This window comes from Fusarium flagelliforme, assembly GCF_020744385.1.
Source record: "Fusarium flagelliforme strain FIESC 12 MPI-CAGE-AA-0113 chromosome Unknown B0J16scaffold_8, whole genome shotgun sequence".
Taxonomy (NCBI): Eukaryota; Fungi; Ascomycota; class Sordariomycetes; order Hypocreales; family Nectriaceae; genus Fusarium; species Fusarium flagelliforme.
Window position 1 is genome coordinate 2,178,834 of NW_025763510.1, and position 18,044 is coordinate 2,196,877.

Sequence of the window (18,044 nt, forward strand, 5' to 3'; positions counted from 1 at the left end):
CCACAGAAGGCAACTCTTGATAACAATGAACAAGATCCATTTTCCATTCAACAAATCCATCATGACAATTAACATGCCATAAAATAGGACCCTCGACTATAGTGGGGTGCCTTCTACGACGCTTCTAAAGGCCTTCCATCGCCTTGACCGTGTCTTAGCCTCGGTGCGTGTCTTTCATGTGCTTGTCCCAACAAAATCATCCCAGTCAACAACACAACAGTAAATGACTCCATTGCGACCGGACAAGTGGAACTCGACTTATATAAAAGTGGAAGAGCGAGACGCAAATCTTGAGCTTGGCTATTGATCATCGCATTTTAATTGTCTAGATTCAAGCTGCATTCATTTAAAGTCCGGATAGCTTCATTCAATATGACCGACACTCAGCCCTACGACGGCGTTCGCAATCGCCGGCCTTCAGCCACAGAAAACCTTATCGATGCCGCTAAGAACATTGAATCCAAGGTTGAGCATTCGCTTCTTATTCTCTGGGACGACCTTCCTGCCTGGCGTCGCGATAATGCCTTTATCCTCTCTGGCTATCGTCAGTCTCAAAGCTCCTATGCGCATTCTTTCCGCTCCCTCTTCTACCTTCACAACGAGTCCGTCAATATCTGGACTCATCTCATTGGAGCTATATTATTTCTCGGTAGTGCAGCTTACGTCGATCGAGTTGTTCGGCCTCGGTATGCAAGCGCAAGTGAGGCCGATGTTCTCGTGTTTGCCTGTTTCTTCGGAGGCGCTGTGGTGTGTCTAGGAATGAGTGCTACTTTCCATACATTATCGAACCACAGCGATACTGTTGCGAAATGGGGAAACAAGTTGGATTACACAGGCATCGTGGCTCTGATTGTAGGAAGCTATGTTCCTGCTCTATATTACGGCTTCTTCTGTCTGCCTAACCTGATGACTGCCTATCTCTGGGTCGTAAGTGACTACTCTCGCCTTACGCCAATGAAGCTGCTAACCAGACCAGATATGTATTCTTGGAATTGGCTGCACCCTAGCTTCATGGGTCGAGCGATTCCGTACTCCGACGTGGCGTCCCTACCGAACAATGATGTTCATTGGCCTTGGTGTTTCAGGTATTGTTCCTGTCATCCACGGAGCTTTTATCTATGGCCTCCAAGGTTTGGAGGATCGAATGAGTCTTAGCTGGGTTGTTCTCCACGGCGCCATGTACATCTTTGGTGCTGTCCTTTATGCGGTATGTCTACTCCTGCTCTTTCCTTCGAGTCCCGACTGACAAAATAGGTTCGATGGCCGGAGAGAAGCGCTCCTGGTGCCTTCGATATCTGGGGAAGTTCACACCAGATCTTCCACATGTTTGTTATTCTAGCAGCCGTCACTCATTTCTATGGTATGGCTAAGGCTTTTGACTACCACCATACCATTATGGGCTCCCAGTGTCTCATGGATTGAGCGGATCACTCCGTTTGTGTCAAGCCGAGGTCCATGACCCGTACCAGACCGGACCCCATAGCTGCGGCAGCCCAACAGCCGTACTCCTCGTTGGGATTCCACTCGGCCACTGTAACCCTCGTCAAAGGCTCATAAATGATGGCTCGGGTTGGATCCATAATAGCACCTCCCTCTTCCTCATCATCACCAACAGCCGTGTCAGTCTCCTTCTTCTTTGGCTTTTTGCCCTTCTTGACAGGCGGCTTGTGGGCTGAATGCTTTGTTAAACTGCGCTCCAGGATAAAGCCAGTTACTATTCTCGAGATACCTCGCGCCGCAGCGGGGGAGTCAGCTGGAAAGAGCTTCCCAGGTCGATGTTCATGATGGCAGACGCGAATGCGATCTGTAGGTTCGCGTCTGGTGGTGAAGAGCTCGACTTGAGGGTTGATGGCCCAGAGCGAGCCGTCTAGGGACCCGACAAGGAGATAGGGGTGCGTGCGTCCGACTGCCAAACATGAAGGGTAGCTCTCTCCCGTGAAGACACGACGAGCGACAGGGAATTGTGAATGATGCATAAAGCCGACATGAGTGTTAAGAACACCCGCAGATGGGTACATGGAGAAGAAGCCTAGGAGGTGGTCGCTGTATCCGAGGAGATTTGGCTGCGTTCCGACTGTAAGGTTTTGGACTTCGGTGGATTCGTAGCTCGGGGCACGAAGGTCGAGCAGCTTGACAGTGCCGCCAACTGGAGTAGAAGCAATAAGATATGGCATAGCTGGATAGCCTGAGACGAGATCGACCACGATGTTGTGGTGAACAGGGTGTCGAGAAAGGAGACGATGGGGACGGACAGACCAGAGAGCGATAGAACCATCAGTATAGCCTATCACTAGCCTGTTGAAATTGATCCATGTGAAAGTTGTAGCCTTTGCGTCCTCATCTGGGAAGCCAAATACGGCTATTGGCTCGACGACCTTTTCTGAGAAAATGTTAGGTTGGCTCAATGTTTTGGGAAGAGGTCAGACTTACCATAACCCCCTTCTCCATCATCACCAGCTTCGGTCACGTATACGTTGCCGTCGTCGCAAAGAATTGCCAAGAATCCACATGCTGGGCTCCATCTTACTCTTCGAGCGCGCCCTTGTTCCAGACATATTGTTTTGCGTAGTGTGGGTGGCTGCAATGAAGGTCGCGCAAAGCCATCGTCTTGCCTCTCACCGACAAACTCCCACAACTGCACAACGCCATACTTCTGAAAGTCAGGCCTTAGGCACTCTTCTTCATAGTCGTATAGTTCTTGGTCAGAATGAGGAATGACACATATGGCGAGTAGTTGTGGCGCGTTGACGCTGTGGAGAGGCGCCCAGTCCATTCCGGTGACAATACCACCCGCATCTAACATCCATCCCACGGGTGCGCTGTCATTTTGCAAAGGCAGACCGTCCTGAGATATGGCGTAAGCGTCTCCTGGCATGAATCTGATCTCTTGTTGCGATGTTGACGGTCTCAATAATACTGGCATCGGTTCTCTCTGGAAACGGTAAAGCTCAGTTTCCTCTGGTGATAGTCGTATCCTTGCGTTGGCCTCAGGAAGGCTCTCTTGAACGCGCTCATACCAATGCTCGGCGCTGTAAGCTTCCCGTTCGAAGAAACTGGGCGACCAGACAGCTCTATCTGTCTGTCCCTCATCGGCTGGAATCTTGGGAGGTAGGACGGTCCAGTCCATCCAACGGTCCAGCATTCCCTTGACCAGACCAACACCATCTTCGTGTCTTCCATACCAGGCTTCCACAAGCTGCTTTCCCTTGAAACCACGATCATACGGTCCCCAGTATGATCTAACAATGCGCCCGTCTGCTACAGGCTCTAAATCGAGATAACCTGTCAAGCCAGCAGCGCGTACATTGAATGGCCTGATAGGCCTCACACGCTGTCGCGCAAACCTATCTGGTACTCCATCAGGTTCACTCACAGGACCTTCAGATTCGACTTCTTCATTTTCATCGTGTCCCCCTTCCTGGTCGAGAGCAAGCTCCTCCTCTTCGGCGCTTTCCTCAGCAGCGGCAGTCTCATCAAAGTTTTCGTCCCGTTCCGTCTTCTGAGTAGCGCGTCTGAGAGTTTCCTCGTCTGAGCTGCCTTCAAAATCGTACTTTTCAAGCGTGTATCGTTTAGTGCGATTGGATTTTCGGGTCCTCATAGTGAAGCTGTAAGGATTCAGAGGAAGGACTGAGGTGAGGTGTGATGGTAAAGTTTTAGTGGGGCAACAATTGAATGTCACAGGCCAATGGCGCACAGGACAATGGCATACAAGAGGCAGGTTTGCTGAGTCTGAACCTCCACTAACAACTCGAATTAGCAAGCGTACTAAGGTAGATGCAAATAGCTGGCATGTACGAAGCAGAAAGACTGTCCGTTAGGTAAGAGTTAGGGTGTCAAAATAAAATGGTTAGGAGTACTAGTCTAAGCTAGGTACCTAGCATAAGATGACCAAATTGTTTCGTTTCTGATGCTCTATCGACCGGTTCTTCTAATACCCTAACGGCAAGCTGGGACACCCAGTGAATTCACTTCTTGTGGTAGGGACATTTTGGGCTGTCAAAACAGTAGAGGCAGAGTCCATCAGCTGGGGTTGTCTCCAATTTCCTCAAACTGATGGCCTTCTCCAGCAGTTGTTGGAAGTTTCCTTCGCATTCATCTACATCACAGGGGCACATTGTTCTGCTCGCCCAGGTGATGATTAATGGAATAGCGGAAGAGACCGCTAGGAGAGACACAGTAGTGTCCGGGAAGTTCAACTGCTGAAAATACAAAGCGGTAGCGGAATCGCAACCCTGGAGTTTCTTTGGCAGATCACTGTATAAGAGCTTTACCAGTGTTGCCATAGAAGAATCTTGTACTGCTTGAAGTGTTGCTGCAGAGGAAGAGTTATTATTTCATTACGAACCACAAATTCAACTATGATGAGCCATACCTGCAAGCTTGTAAAGAAGGCGGCCTGGAATGATGGGTATGGCAGGTTCAGAAATAGTAGCCATGCGGACGAATGAGGCTTTCGTATTTTCCCGTATAAGTTTACGAGTGACAAGTGTGAACGAACCCGCGTCTTGAACCCCTAAAGAGATCTGTGCCAAGAGCCAGAGTTCATAGTTGCTTATTTCTCTTGGTCTTTCTCCGTTGAATTGCTCTCTGATCCAAAATCCAAGAGAAAGCTGCATCCCGTCCTTCATGTCGTACTTGTCGATGAGCATCCAGACCGATAAGAGCTGGGCGGTGACAGGTTTCCAGAGCTTTGTGCTAGCCTGACAGTGCAAAGCACGACAGATCCATCCGAAAGGACCAGGATTGTCTTCTGGTAATGCAATCTCCACGGGCGTAGTGCTTGCCTCAGCCAAGGCACGACCTTCCTTGAAGTTGGGGCCGAGCATAGCAGCAAAAACCAAAGAAGCGCGTTTCATGACGTCTGAGTAGACGCGCACTCGAGTTTTGCCCTTGACAATGAAGACGACGTCTCCACCAGGTGCAAAGTCTTCGAAAGAGAGGTTGTTGGGGGCCTGGCGCTGGCTATCGACCTTTCGGCGCTTGGCTGGAGTCTCAGCCATGATGGGTAGGCGTCAGGGTACGAGAAAGATTAGCTGCCGAAACCCTAAGGGATGAAATGAGGCCCTGAGAGATGAGAGAGCACCCTAAGAGAGGAAACAAGTTAGAAGACTTCATGCTAGAGTAGACTGGCATTTCTATTACCTTGTTGTGGCAAACTAGGCTTTTGGGGACAGTTCTTCCTCCACAGTAGGTGCCAAGGTAAGGCGTTGGGAAGATATCTGTGTTGATGAAGTCAAGAAGGAGGAAGAAGAGGGAAAATAAAAAGGAACGCAGACTAAGAGTTGGAATCCGTATGTATGCGATCTGTTAGTGCCAGGCAGCTGTCAGTGATTCACAGACTATTGACTATAGCAGCCCAATATCAGGGGCTACTCCTGCACTTGAGAGGAGAGTCAACCAGGAGTTAAAAGTTTAGCAGCTCTCTTGACGACGTTTCAAACAAATCCGCTTCAATTCTTCTACAGCTTAGGCTGCTGCCTGCCACTGCCAGCGAGTGTCAAGCAGTAGTTAAATCTCGGGCTATCACTCCCTCTCTATTCCTCCCCACCCTTACGCATCACACCTACTTGAGCTCCTTTGGTTTCACTCCTACGAATCCTCATTTTGTTTTCATCCTTTACATCTTTCTTTATCACATCGCATCTGAACCTCTCTGCAAACATGAGTGCGCGACCGTCGGCCACTGATGACAAAAACATCACGAAGATCTGCAAAGATGGAGATACCCTTCTTGAAGTAGGCCCCAAAGGAGAGTTGATTCAAGTGTCTTCCGACTTTCTAGAGCGAATTTCGACTCTGTTTGACATGATGATCAATAACACCATGGCGAATGGAAAGTCTGCTCGAACTGACAGGGAACCCGGCTCTCCTATCCTGTTGGACCTCAGCGGCGAATGCCCGAAGACTGTGAAACATGTGCTTCGGATTCTTTATGGCGCAGATGATGACTTCAAATCCATTCCGTCATTTGAAACAGTTTGTGCCATGGTGGCTTTTGCTGACTACTACTACATGGAAGACCGACTCAAGTTTTGGGCGGCTGAATGGCTACGCATTTCCCCTTTCAACGAAGATGACGGCCCCGATATTCGTGAATGCTTCGAAAAGATGGTCGTTGCGTACATGCTACGCGACGAACATTCGTTCTTCGAAACCAGCCACTACATTGCTACTTATGGTGGTGGGATAATTCAATGGGGGTTGGATTTGCCTGAGAAGGAGAATCTGGATGATGACAAGAAATTTCCTGATAAGGAGCTTGGGATCAAGCTTGCTCGTACGTCAAAAATCTATATTATCTCTCGATTACTATGCGCTAACTGATTAACAGTGGCTATCGAAGAGATGCGTCCGGTTCCTAAACGTCGCGCTCCACGGGGAAAGGGGTTGTGTATTGACTGCTTCGACAACGCGGAAGGAAGCTTCCTCTCAAAGCAGAACGGATGCGACAATGACATGTATCATTGTATCGAGGAAGACGATCAGCTCGAACTCTGAGCAAGAGCTAAAGGGGCGAAATATGTAGACCATAACCATGGGTGGTCCACACGTCCGTTCTGAAGTCGGAAAAGGTAAATAACCCACGAACTGGTCTGAAATGGCATGAATTGGTCCGCTAATGTCGTCTGATACCTAGACTATGAGCAGCTTACGAGAACTTGGTACACTGAGGAGCTCGGCAGCACAAAAGGCAGGGGTTAGCTGAACGGTCGATTGGCGCATCAAGCTGCCGGATTTTGGGACAGAACAAGGTCGACGCCACTGAGAGCTTATTGAATGGAAGATTGCTGGTTGGGAGGATCTTTAATGGCAGCCACTACTCAGTCTCTTCTTTTGTACCTACAATGCTGAATGCCTTCCGCAGGCATCAAGTTCAACGATTGGACCTTCGTCAAACTTCACCGGTGACTATGTGACAGTACCGAGCCTGGATGCGAGGCGCCTGCATGGCCATCTATCGATCATAAAGTGCAGATCAACTAAATTGCTATAACCAGTGCATTCGCTGCTGAATCTGTTGCTATAGACATCCTTCTTCCACATTTCGTTTAAGCAAAATGTGTCTCGCTCTCAACAAGAGTAGTATAACCACCTCGTTGTATTACACCCTGTGTATGGCCTCATACATCTCTGGGTTCAACCTAGACTCTTATCAGTGTAGACCAACCTCTTTGGCTGGTCAAAGGAGGTTCACCCTCAGACTCCAGAGATGCAAGGATTCTAAGTACCATTCTTGATCACATTGCTTGATACGATATCCATGATGGTTGAAGCCTAAAGAGTTGGAGGAGTTGGATTGTTCAACTATGCTCGACTTTACATCAGAAGGAGTGCGTTCTATGCCAGCAGCTGCAAGATTAGAAATGTTCAGCGCCAAAACAACAAGTTTCTGAAGCTTTCTCTCCCAGTCCAATACTCTCCTGTTGGCAGAATACTCTACTCTTCTGACAACATCAGAAGCTGATTAAACAGAAAAGAAGAAGGGAAAAAAAGATCACGCCCATTGCCAGATGTTAAATACAACAATCTTCGAGCCCGCGATGTTGATGAAATAGACTTGTCGTTGTTCCAAAACTGCTACCCGACGATTACCCGAAGTGCCTATGAAGCCCCAAGGTCACAGCACTTCCTCAAAGAGCATCTATAACACATCAAATACGAGACCATGAGTGAACCGCAAAGAACAGGAAGTCAAGGACACTCGAGAAACAAGTCCATCACCAAGAGTATGTCCCCAGAACTCGCTTGTTGTGGGCTGAGGTTGCTGTACGATGCGGGGCAATTCGCGCTCGCAGCCTAACCTAAGCCTCCATTAACAGATTCATGATACTTGCGATACAAGGCTAATTCTGTCTCAGCCCGACCTAGATCTTCTACTAAAGGGCCTCTCGATCTTGACGAGTGAGCAGCATCTCCTGTATTTGAGACTCTGGTGGCTAACTCTCCTGGTAGTGATCCGCTACTCTCACCACCCCAACCTGCACCTAAGCGTACATCCTCTCTCACACAGCGCAACAGACTCTCATCACCACATCCACGCTCATCTACAGGAACACCAGTTTCACAACTAGGCGAAACAAAACCGAAGGACTTCTCATTCCTCCTACGACCAGAGATCTACCACCATCTTACTCCTCTCAATGTCCCTGTCGCATTCCGGAACCCCCAGAAGCAGCCCGACCCTGAAGCGCCTATCGAGGAACTTCTCGCTAATGGACACTTCAGAGCGGCAGCGATAGCTGCTGTCCAAGAGCTCACAGGATCTGGAGCCAGCGGGGGCATCAACCCAACCGACTCCAAGAAGATCTTTGAGCTGCTTTACACCCGCCTAGCATGCCTTACTTTGATCGATGCGACTCCACTGGCCGCCCAGGAGGTGAAAGCCATGGAAGATCTCAACGATATCAGAAGGTATGTGGATGAGACAACAGGTGAACACCTAGTGCCTTGGGAACTCCGAATTCTCAATGTGCGCCTCCAATCACTCGGCTTCGGCGATTATCGCAGAGCTGTCATGAGCTACCACGACCTCGCTCGTGAAGCACGAGAGCGCATCACCAAAGCAGCAGCCCAACACGATAACTCAGCACGAGAGCTCTGGAAAGCCCGTCTTCATGATCTCGGCATTCAAGTCGCAGGCGCTCTGATCGAGCTTGGGGACTTAACGGGTGCCGCTCAACATCTAAGTACCCTGCGGGATCGGGGCGATGGCAAGATGGCGCTTACAAAGGCTCTCCTATGGCTGCACCTGGGCGACGTCGAGAGTGCAAGGGCTTGCGCACGCCTAGCTGTGGAAAACGATGAGAATGCTGAAAAGCTTATCCTGGCGCTCTGCGACATGGCGGACTCTGAGTACGAAAGTGCGCTTCAGGCGTGGAAGGAACTCAAAGAAACTATGGACGACGAGATGGTTGGTGTCAACACAGCGGTGTGCTTGTTATACTTGGGAAGAATACAAGAGGTAAGTGCCCAGTGCCCATAGCCAGATGGAGGCTCATATACTAACTCATTCAGGGACGAGCGGTTCTCGAAGGACTTGTAGACTCAGGCCTATCGTCGCATACACTGCTGTTCAACTTATCGACTATGTACGAGCTGTGTACTGAGAGACATAAGAATATGAAGATCAAGTTGACGGAGAGGGTAGCTGGTATGGAGCCATCAGCGGCAGGATGGGAAAAGACAAACAGCGACTTCAAGCTATAGTTGTGAAATTGCATATGAGTTAAGAGACAACGGGGTAGGTCGACCAATATCCGTCTTTTCTCTGGTGCGCTGCCCAGACTACTGGATAGCAGACACGTTATCTCTCAAGGGCCAGGACGCCAAATCTAATAACCCAGATACTGGTCAGAATCTATATAGAGTGGCCAATACCCCGACGCTTATGCTCTCGATAACCAACGTTTCTAATACCTTAGTGTGTGCTATCTGCAATCGTTTTGCTTTAAGCACAGCCTCTTGTGCGTCTGGTGCCTTCAATGATCTGTCCAGGGCATGTGTTACGAAAAGTTCTTTTAAAAACCCAACAATGGTTGATCAATATCACATAGTGATTCTTTTATAGTTGTATGAGCTACTCAATCCTCTTACCGTATCTAGGGGCGCCTTCGATTGGGTTCTGATCTCTTTGTAACGTACTTAGGTAGGAGTGGATATATCCAACATTTAGAGACGAACATGATCAGGCTCTTAATACACTGAACTGATCAAGTCCATCACTAATCGTAAGTATTTGTAGTATCAAGAAACTATCATGGAGTTGCTTCTACTTTACCTCTCTGTCTTGTTAGATACCAGCTTAGGAGCTACCCCACATTCCGACCCGTTGAGCCTCGGCACAGACATGTCGATCATGCCGATCGCCAGGATCATTAAAGGCCAGAACCTGGGGAAGCAGCTGGTAATGTATTTACCCAAAACCTGTTCCTCATAATTTTGTAAAAGCGCTTCATACACTTCAATATGTCGGACCGTGTTAGTCAACTCGCAGGCCATCTCAACTACCCCAAAGGTCTACTTGCAGGTCAAGTAGCCATCATTACAGGTAGCGGCCAAGGCATCGGCGCGGAAGCAGCCAAATTATTCGCCAAAGAGGGCGCGAAGGTTATTGTTGCAGACATTGACGCGGGTAAGAAACCGATATTGTCACAAGATCCTGAGAGCAATGCTAACTATGAAAGAAAAATGCAAGGCTGTCGCTGAAAGCATAAACAAAGAGGGCGGCCAAGCCAAAGCTGTACCTGGCGATATCCTTAAAGCAGAATACGTTGAGAATCTGATTAAGAGCGCCGCTGACTTTGGCGATGGCAAGATCAACATCATTGTCAACAACGCTGGCTACACTTGGGATGGAGTTATCCACAAGATGACGGACAAACAGTGGGATACTATCCTCGCTCTGCATTGCACCGCTCCATTTACTCTTGTTAGAGCTGCAGCACCATACTTTCGCGTACGCGATGGCGCTCCTCGTTGCATCGTCAACATCTCATCCACATCTGGCGTCCACGGAAACGCAGGTCAGCTCAACTATGCCCTGGCTAAAGCGGGTGTTACTGGCTTCACTAAGACAATTGCAAAGGAGTGGGGTCCCTCTTTTGGTGTGAGGGCGAATACCGTTGCTTTTGGGCATATTCTCACGCGATTGACTGCGGCCAAGGAGGATGGAGCATTCGTAAAGGGTCCCGACGGCGAGCAAATCGCGTTGGGTATCCCGGCGAAGCAAAAGCAAGCTGCTGGAGATGCTGCCTTTACGGATATTCCTCTCAGGAGAGCAGGTACTCCGACCGAGGCCGCGAGTGCTATTTTGGCTGTGACCAGTCCATTATTCTCTTATGTAACAGGACAGACCATCATGGTGACTGGCGGACGTAACATGTAATATCAATAGTGCAGACAACATTGGAATCCATGCTGTAGATGGTCACACGACTGAAGAAACGTGGTATTAGATTAAATGGTACTATACTTCCCCAAACGCCCCATCCAACAAGATGTGTTCCTTTTGATCATGTCATTTCCATTCTTAGACCTTGAGCCACAGGTTGAAGACACCCTGGGCATACTGGACAATCTCGTCGCCACCAAGCTTGCTCTCTCCGTACAGACGGTCGACGAACGAGATGGGAACCTCAGCGACGGTGCAGCCCATGGCCTTGGCACGCACCATCAACTCCATCTGGAAACTGTATCCCTTGCTCTCGGTGCTAGCAATAGCCTTCTCGAGCGCAGCACGCTTGTACAGTCGGAAACTGCCTGTCAAGTCGCTCACGCCAGGGCGCAGGACAGTGTCGGCAAACAAGTTGGCGCCACGGCTGACGAACTTGCGCTTGAGATCCCAGCCAAAGACACCACCGTTTCCAGCGTATCGGGTACCGGTGACGATGTCGTAGTTGCCCTTCTCCTGGAGGGCTACCATCTCGGGGATGAACTTGGGGTGGTGGGAGAAGTCGGCGTCCATGATGATGACGAAGTTGCCGGTGACGAACTTGAGACCGTGGACGTAGGCCGTTCCGAGACCGAGTTTGCCAGCGCGGGGCTTGAGGAGGACGTGGGGAGAGTAGGCCTTGACGAGCTGCTCGGCGACTTCTTGAGTTCCATCGGGGGAGCCGTCGTCGACGATGATGAGTTCCCAATCGAGGTTGCTACTTCAGTTAGTAATTGACCAATGCTAGAGACAGAATTTTACTGACTTCTCAGTGAAGGTACGGTTCAACAACCAGGTAATGATAGGGAGGTTCTTTCGCTCATTGTACGTCGGCAAGATAACCGAGTACTTGTTTCCTTTGGGAGCCATGACGGGCGGAATTGCAAAGGGGTATCGATTCGAAGAAGAGGATTAAGAAGAGAAGAAGTGATCTGAAAAGTAGACAGATCAAAGAAAAATCGTCAAGGAAAAATGAGCGTAAAGAATTTGGTGGTCGCGTTGATGGATTGTCTCGTTATTCGCGTCTAGCCGCTCTCTACTACTAAAGGGACACCTTGAAGCTGGCGATGGGGGGCATGACAAAAATGACTAAGCTCACGATGGTGGGAGAGCCAGATTGCAGGCAGCCCCTGAATTTGGAAATGTGGCTGGTAAAGTTTCGTGAGGTGTGGCTGGAGAGGTACATCTTTCTTGGTCTGACCGATGCCGATCTGCTAGCATGGATTGGGAAGCATAACATGCAGGTCAGGACTTGGATCGTCAATTCTGCCGTCATGTCATGCTCGTCAGTTGAGAGAGAGAGGGGAGTTGCATTCGGTACTATCTGTGGCCATCTATCGATTATTACGCACTCAACTATCATGAGAGACTGCTGGAAAAGAAGCAAGTTTCTGTACTCACATCGCGGTCAACTCAAACCCGTACTGAGTGCCAACTAAAACTCAGTAACTCTCCTTAGCCAAAACTCTCTCCCACAGATTTCCCCAGCAACTCTTAAGTACCGGTACTAGGGCCTTGTCTCACTGGTTCCGGATCCCAGATCAGTGGCTTAATTGGTCTTGACCCACTCAAGCTCTTTCGTTTGTTCAGTTCCCCGCAAAGCGCATGTCGACTGGAAACTGGGATCCAATCCCAAGATGACGACCAAGTCCGTCCCGATCTTCATAGTTCACACCGTCAAGTACGGGTGTTCCTTGGGCTAATCTCACAGTCCACAGAGTTGCGGTCCAGTGACGAAAGAGTGTTGGCGTGGACCTCTTTCCCACCCTTGACCCAAAGCATCACCATCCCGTCCATGTTACTCGTCCCTCAATTCTCGCTGGAGAGGAACCTCGATATTGTTTGTGCATCCTCGGATTTACCCATACCCATCTTGTCTCTCTGCTTCTCCTCTTGCTCTGTTGCTTTCTGTTTCTAGCTATGGATGGCTTGTGGAACCGTCGTGACCTCGTGCTCTCTCGCTCCTGCCAACCGCCAACCTCACTTCAGCTCCCCGTGTCTCATCCCCAACTTGACTTCTTTTCTTCCTTCCCATCGTAAAGCTTCAATCTCACTCTCGCGACTTCATACCAGCTTCACAAACTCCATTAGCATCCATTGTTGACTATACTATATCGTGTACACTTGCGACTACAAGCCAGACTCGTTTTGCGACAACAATTGTTACGTCATCATCATGTCGGACGGAATCGCTCCAGCTATAGACAAAGGTAAGTTCCATCGTCAGCCATCTCAATGGCATCGGAACCATCGCGTATAGCCCTGCGCAGTGCAATTGACATGTTCGCGATGACCTTTGAAACTCATCGAGCTCGTTCCCGCACTTACACCTCGAATACCAAGCTGACATACTCTAGTCGGCGCGCCTGAACCCACGGCCCCCGAAGCCGAGGCCGGCGCTCCCACTTTGGATACCACAACAGCTCCTCCAGAGACTGCTAAGCCAGAAGAGAGCAAGCCTACTGACGGTGCCGGTGGCCTCCACGCTCCGCCAAAGCCCGTCGAGGTTGCTTCAGTTCCAGAAACACCCGTCAACAACATGACACCTGCAGGCGGCACTCCTCGACCTGTACTCAACATCGAAGAAGAGACCAAGGAAACGCCAAAGAACGAAGACGAAGTTGCTTTTGTCACCACTGGTGTCGAGACGACATCTGCACCTACTGTCTCTGAGCCAAAGGACGTCACCATGACCGACAATCCCGCTTCTGTTAATGGCGACAGCAAGCCTGAGGTCAACGACCCTGCCGAAGCTGCTGCGGGCGAGAAGCGCAAGGCCGACGAGCCACCCGCTGCTACCAACGGTGCTTCCGCTCCTGTTGTATCCGAGAAGTCTGGATCAGATGAGCCTGCTGAGAAGAAGGCTCGTGTCGAAGACGTCGCAGATGAGCCGACAGCCTCCGAGGAGGCTTCGCCAGACGGTAAGCAAGAGAACGGCAAGACCCCTAAGAAGGAAAAGAAGGCTGTCTCCCCTGCGGCTGGAAAAACGGCACGCAAGACGCGAAGTCAGGGTCCAGTTGAAGTCTAGGAAGAGTTATTCTACTATTGATTATGACATGTTATGAGTGTTGAGCAAAACACTGCTCCAAATGGGACGGCGAAAACGGCACAGTCGGTTAGGGAACAGGAATAGCTTCCCACAGTCTGCCTGATTGTCTTGTGTGTATATTTGTGCTTCAGGTAGTAAACCATTGATTATGCTCCTTGTGTCTCGAGTGAGATGATTGCCTGCTTCCAACATTGTTCTACTTCTATGCTGAGACCAAGCACGACATTGGCTGTCTGTATGGTGTTCCTAAGGTCACCTTGTAGAACTCCAAGAAGATCGGGATGTATGAAGATGCAACATAGTTATGAATACATGTGTTTATATCTACCTTGCACAACATTGGTGATGTAATAGCAACTACTATTAAGCCTATCATCTACTGCAAGCAACTTTCTGGCCATATCAGGAGTGGCTCATCCTCGCTAGCATTCCTTCTGACTTTTACTCTTGGTACCCTGGCTCTGTGAGCACTCCATGAATATCGACGCAGCACATCCTCCTTGAGCCATACCACATCATCATTCAAGTTGTTGGGAAGACCTATCCTCTGATTGACTTTACTGGGTACTTATACAATTTCCTGAAACTTACCATAAGTCGATAGGCTCTATTGAACTAAGACCTCTTTACTTCAACGCAGCTCTAGCTAACTTTCCTACTCGATAAACTCACACAAATTCACTATCTTATAAATGGTTTATCTTTCTTTTACCGAGAATTCCCTATTCTCTGTCCCCAGTCGGCCACCTGAACCTACTAGGATACTCCGAGAACAATCCACCATAGGAACGACATACAGCATAATGGTCTTGCCAAGAATCATCCGGTTCAGTCGCCCTCTTTTCAAGCCTTGCGTCGTCGGTTGGCTATTCGGTGTTGCATCCAGTCGTCTCGACAATGCATACCGTATCAACAATGCATTCGTCTATACCGCAGACTATCCTGGAGAGCCTCACTTCCTAGTTGCAGAGCTCTTAGCTTCACGGCCGTGGTTATCTTTAGCAGCGTCCAAGCATATTGGCTGCTATCGGCTCATTTTCGCAGGCTTGACTCTCGTGCCGATAACCTTGATACCCAGCTGAATGAGAGGATGTCTTCTCATATGTCCCATCACTCTGATCGAACCTCTTCGCCCGTCTCTCGTATGCCGTGTGGAACAAAACAAGAATCGCACTCAGTTTTCACGAGTAAGTCCGCGCGGCGAAAGCTGTCAGAGGCTGGTGTAAGTGGGCAAGACTCGCAGCAGTAACTTCTCCAAGAAACACTACTGTATACAGTCTGCTCTCAAAGGGAGATGGACTCCCTCAAGCTCGCCCAGGCAAGTTAGCAATTGGTAAATGGGAACTGATATCATTCAATACGATCGAAAACATGGAACAGTCACTAACTCGATCTTCTCATCAAATTACTGTAGCGTTCACTGATATGCCAGGCTTGCTGTACCACATATTCTCGTAGGCTACTGGAACCTGGATCGAGTCCCACTTAGTTAGCCTAAGAGTCCGGCACAAAGAACAAAAAGAATCTTCGGCTCTTGAGTAGATCTTGGATCCTCCCATTACGTCTTGGTGGAGCAAAACGTCAGCACCCGGCGATTCTTGTTTCTTCCACTTGCCGGTTGTTTCTTAGATCTAGTCTCGAAAGAATCAATGCCCCAAGGGCAGATCCAGAAAGACATACGTATGTAAACTGACTCAATGAATTCGTCTCTCAGTCAAGTTTCTGACGCCCTGAAGAATCCTTGCTTTACACGTGTGGGCGGTCTAAGTGGGTACGGTACTGCAATGCGTCTCGCCTTGGCTGGTAAGCGGAGAATTTCCAAAATACCGAGCTCAATCTCTTAGATCAGATATTTTGTTCATGACATGGATTTTATGAGTAATATGTAATATGTGTCACGGCTTGCAGTCACAGGGTAGGTACGCTTCCAGCTGAGCTGACATGCAATTCCTTCGGGGTCCAAGGCTGAGACTTGACAGCAACGGGGGTTGCATGCAGATCTCTGGTCCCAAGATAATGGTTTGGCTGTCAGCTTTGACCTTCTCTCAGTGTTGTAACAGCATTGGCATCGGACCCCGAAACTGCCGGGCTCGGGTTGAAGGGACTTCCGGTGCAAAAATCAATTGGTTGGTCTTGGCCTTCATTTCTCATTTCTTATGTTGTAGATGAAACGAGACTTGAGACCTGCCCTTGTACCAAGCCAAACTCAATTATCTTCTGAGAATTTGGTGGTGCCGTAAGTGAAGCATTGCAGTATCTCTTGAGGTGTCGTTTAGTTGTAAGGACTAGGATGGACATCTCATGTCACCACTAAATTTCGAGACATGCAAAGGCTTTTCATCAAGTGAAAGTTACCTTGCAACTCATAAACTGCAGTCCATATTGGCGGAGCATGTAAAATGCAGCATAGATCAAGTTGTGGTCCGCTACAACTGCAGTGACTCCTCGACGGCACTGTCTTTTCTATCAATACCAGCGGCATGCTCATTTGGTATCTGGAATTAAATCATGTGCTGACTTGATATGCCATATATAGTGTTGGCATCATCAAATTAGTCCCTTATGATGGCAGTGTTGTCTTAGCTTACACTGATGTTTTGAGACAGGCTACGGAGTGGATGACCAAAGTATCGCGCAGGAAGCCGACTTATTGCCGGATTATTTGCATGTTGTCAAAAAGTGAACGTTACTTCCCTCGTTCCCCTAGACAGATGGCACGATGACATGCAGATTTAGAGGATATCATGGATGCCTGGGTAAGTAAGCAGAGAGTGTGATCGGTCTACTCCGTACAATACTCAAGAAATGCACACATTCCACTGTTCAACAAAACTGTGTTGAGATTTTACAATATGCCTCAGGTCATGATGAAGTGAAGTCGAATTTTTCTTTTTCCCGACTGGCTGTTTCAGAGGTTCCAACAAGCTTTAATAGCTCATAGCAGGCCCCATCAAAACAACGAACGAGACCATCCAACGTTTCCCGATTTGACAGGATTTGTTTACCAACACTGCGATCGGGTTGCGTGTCATTTCTGTACCGATATGTCATTGAGCATGAACTATTTTACTTGGTATTTTATAGTGGCGAATGAGGCGGGTAGAGGGCTAAAAGCACTACGACACCATACAGCAAGTGCATCATTGAGGCATAACTACTAGTAATGTTTGGATCCATCAGAGGTTTGTTTACGGGGGAGTAAAAGGGGAGCACGGTATTAATGTAAGAACGAGTGAGATTGTAAGGCGGTTGGGGCGTTTGAGCGTCAGTGTCAGAAACGGCCAAGATTGCTTATTTATGCCAGGGCAATGCATGTCTTCAAACAACCATGCATTACATACAGTAAAAACAAAGAAAAGATTTCAAAGACATGGAGAATTTGAATGAATGTGTGCGTAATGTACGGAGTACTGCAGATCGATCGACAGACAACGGTTCCTTGACAGCACGTTAGAACCAAAGGTCCTTTAGAGTTCCATCACTTTCCGTTTGTAGAAGACCATTGCTTGGAATGTTCGTATCCCATTTAGTTTGGCTCGTCTAAGGGACGGCACCGCTTAGAAAAATGAAATCTTATCCTATCCCAGGGCTCCCATCAGGGGATCAGATCCATGCAGGGGCAAAGGTCCAGTGGACGTGGCGATTGAGGAGGGCGACGATTGGTTGTTGAGCTCACGGTTGAAGACCGTCCCCACTGTAGCGGGTCGGGAGGCGTCAAAAATAGCATCTGGAGCTGGTCAATCCCCACGGAGGCCGCGTGCCTTTTTTCTTGAAGCCGGCGCCATTGACCGAGAAAGAAAAGAGGGTGAAGGGCCTGCCAGTTGAAAAGACTGGTTGAATAATGTGGGTGTGAAGTATTTTATTGTTAAAGAAAACAAAGTCTGTGACCTTTGAACCTGTGATTTGGAGACAGGGGCCATTAACAACAATCATTAATTATCAGGGTATCACATGCAGCTGAGTCTGGATCATTCTATTATACATGACAAGAACAGGCAAAGACAATTAAGATGATTGATTAGGTACCGTACATATGTACAGTAGCGTTCTAGTTCTAAAACAGGG

The 18,044-nt window shown here is 48.8% G+C and overlaps 8 protein-coding genes across 8 annotated transcripts; 5 read left to right on the forward strand and 3 right to left on the reverse strand.

The window, feature by feature from the left end:
* The first annotated feature begins 206 nt into the window (after window positions 1-206).
* Window positions 207-1,337, forward strand: B0J16DRAFT_198064 (hemolysin-III related-domain-containing protein). The gene is made up of 2 exons (XM_046122911.1): window positions 207-927; window positions 977-1,337. Exons 1-2 carry the CDS (start codon window positions 373-375, stop codon window positions 1,244-1,246), a joined length of 825 nt encoding a protein of 274 aa, XP_045978161.1. The 5' UTR covers window positions 207-372; the 3' UTR covers window positions 1,247-1,337.
* Window positions 1,292-3,612, reverse strand: B0J16DRAFT_198101 (uncharacterized protein). Its single transcript, XM_046122912.1, has 2 exons — window positions 2,431-3,612; window positions 1,292-2,380 (listed from the first exon to the last, which is right to left on the reverse strand). The coding sequence occupies exons 1-2, from the start codon at window positions 3,596-3,598 to the stop codon at window positions 1,428-1,430; spliced, it is 2,121 nt and encodes a 706-aa protein (XP_045978162.1). The 5' UTR covers window positions 3,599-3,612; the 3' UTR covers window positions 1,292-1,427.
* A 740-nt stretch (window positions 3,613-4,352) lies between these two features.
* B0J16DRAFT_406195 (uncharacterized protein) lies at window positions 4,353-5,000 on the reverse strand (the record flags this gene model as incomplete). The annotated part of the gene is made up of 1 exon (XM_046132941.1): window positions 4,353-5,000. The coding sequence occupies one exon, from the start codon at window positions 4,998-5,000 to the stop codon at window positions 4,353-4,355; it is 648 nt and encodes a 215-aa protein (XP_045978163.1).
* Window positions 5,001-5,661: 661 nt separating this feature from the next.
* Window positions 5,662-6,498, forward strand: B0J16DRAFT_389709 (uncharacterized protein; the record flags this gene model as incomplete). The annotated part of the gene is made up of 2 exons (XM_046131828.1): window positions 5,662-6,277; window positions 6,332-6,498. The coding sequence occupies 2 exons, from the start codon at window positions 5,662-5,664 to the stop codon at window positions 6,496-6,498; spliced, it is 783 nt and encodes a 260-aa protein (XP_045978164.1).
* A 1,152-nt stretch (window positions 6,499-7,650) lies between these two features.
* Window positions 7,651-9,491, forward strand: B0J16DRAFT_350961 (uncharacterized protein). The gene is made up of 4 exons (XM_046129115.1): window positions 7,651-7,727; window positions 7,860-7,902; window positions 7,954-8,962; window positions 9,016-9,491. The coding sequence occupies exons 1-4, from the start codon at window positions 7,667-7,669 to the stop codon at window positions 9,205-9,207; spliced, it is 1,305 nt and encodes a 434-aa protein (XP_045978165.1). The 5' UTR covers window positions 7,651-7,666; the 3' UTR covers window positions 9,208-9,491.
* A 428-nt stretch (window positions 9,492-9,919) lies between these two features.
* B0J16DRAFT_419083 (uncharacterized protein) lies at window positions 9,920-10,949 on the forward strand. The gene is made up of 2 exons (XM_046133802.1): window positions 9,920-10,132; window positions 10,185-10,949. Exons 1-2 carry the CDS (start codon window positions 9,967-9,969, stop codon window positions 10,883-10,885), a joined length of 867 nt encoding a protein of 288 aa, XP_045978166.1. The 5' UTR covers window positions 9,920-9,966; the 3' UTR covers window positions 10,886-10,949.
* On the reverse strand, window positions 10,950-12,002 carry B0J16DRAFT_294244 (nucleotide-diphospho-sugar transferase). Its single transcript, XM_046124384.1, has 2 exons — window positions 11,697-12,002; window positions 10,950-11,648 (listed from the first exon to the last, which is right to left on the reverse strand). Exons 1-2 carry the CDS (start codon window positions 11,798-11,800, stop codon window positions 11,030-11,032), a joined length of 723 nt encoding a protein of 240 aa, XP_045978167.1. The 5' UTR covers window positions 11,801-12,002; the 3' UTR covers window positions 10,950-11,029.
* Window positions 12,003-13,117: 1,115 nt separating this feature from the next.
* Window positions 13,118-14,276, forward strand: B0J16DRAFT_350965 (uncharacterized protein). The gene has a single exon (XM_046129116.1). It carries the CDS (start codon window positions 13,470-13,472, stop codon window positions 13,956-13,958), a length of 489 nt encoding a protein of 162 aa, XP_045978168.1. The 5' UTR covers window positions 13,118-13,469; the 3' UTR covers window positions 13,959-14,276.
* Window positions 14,277-18,044: the final 3,768 nt, after the last annotated feature.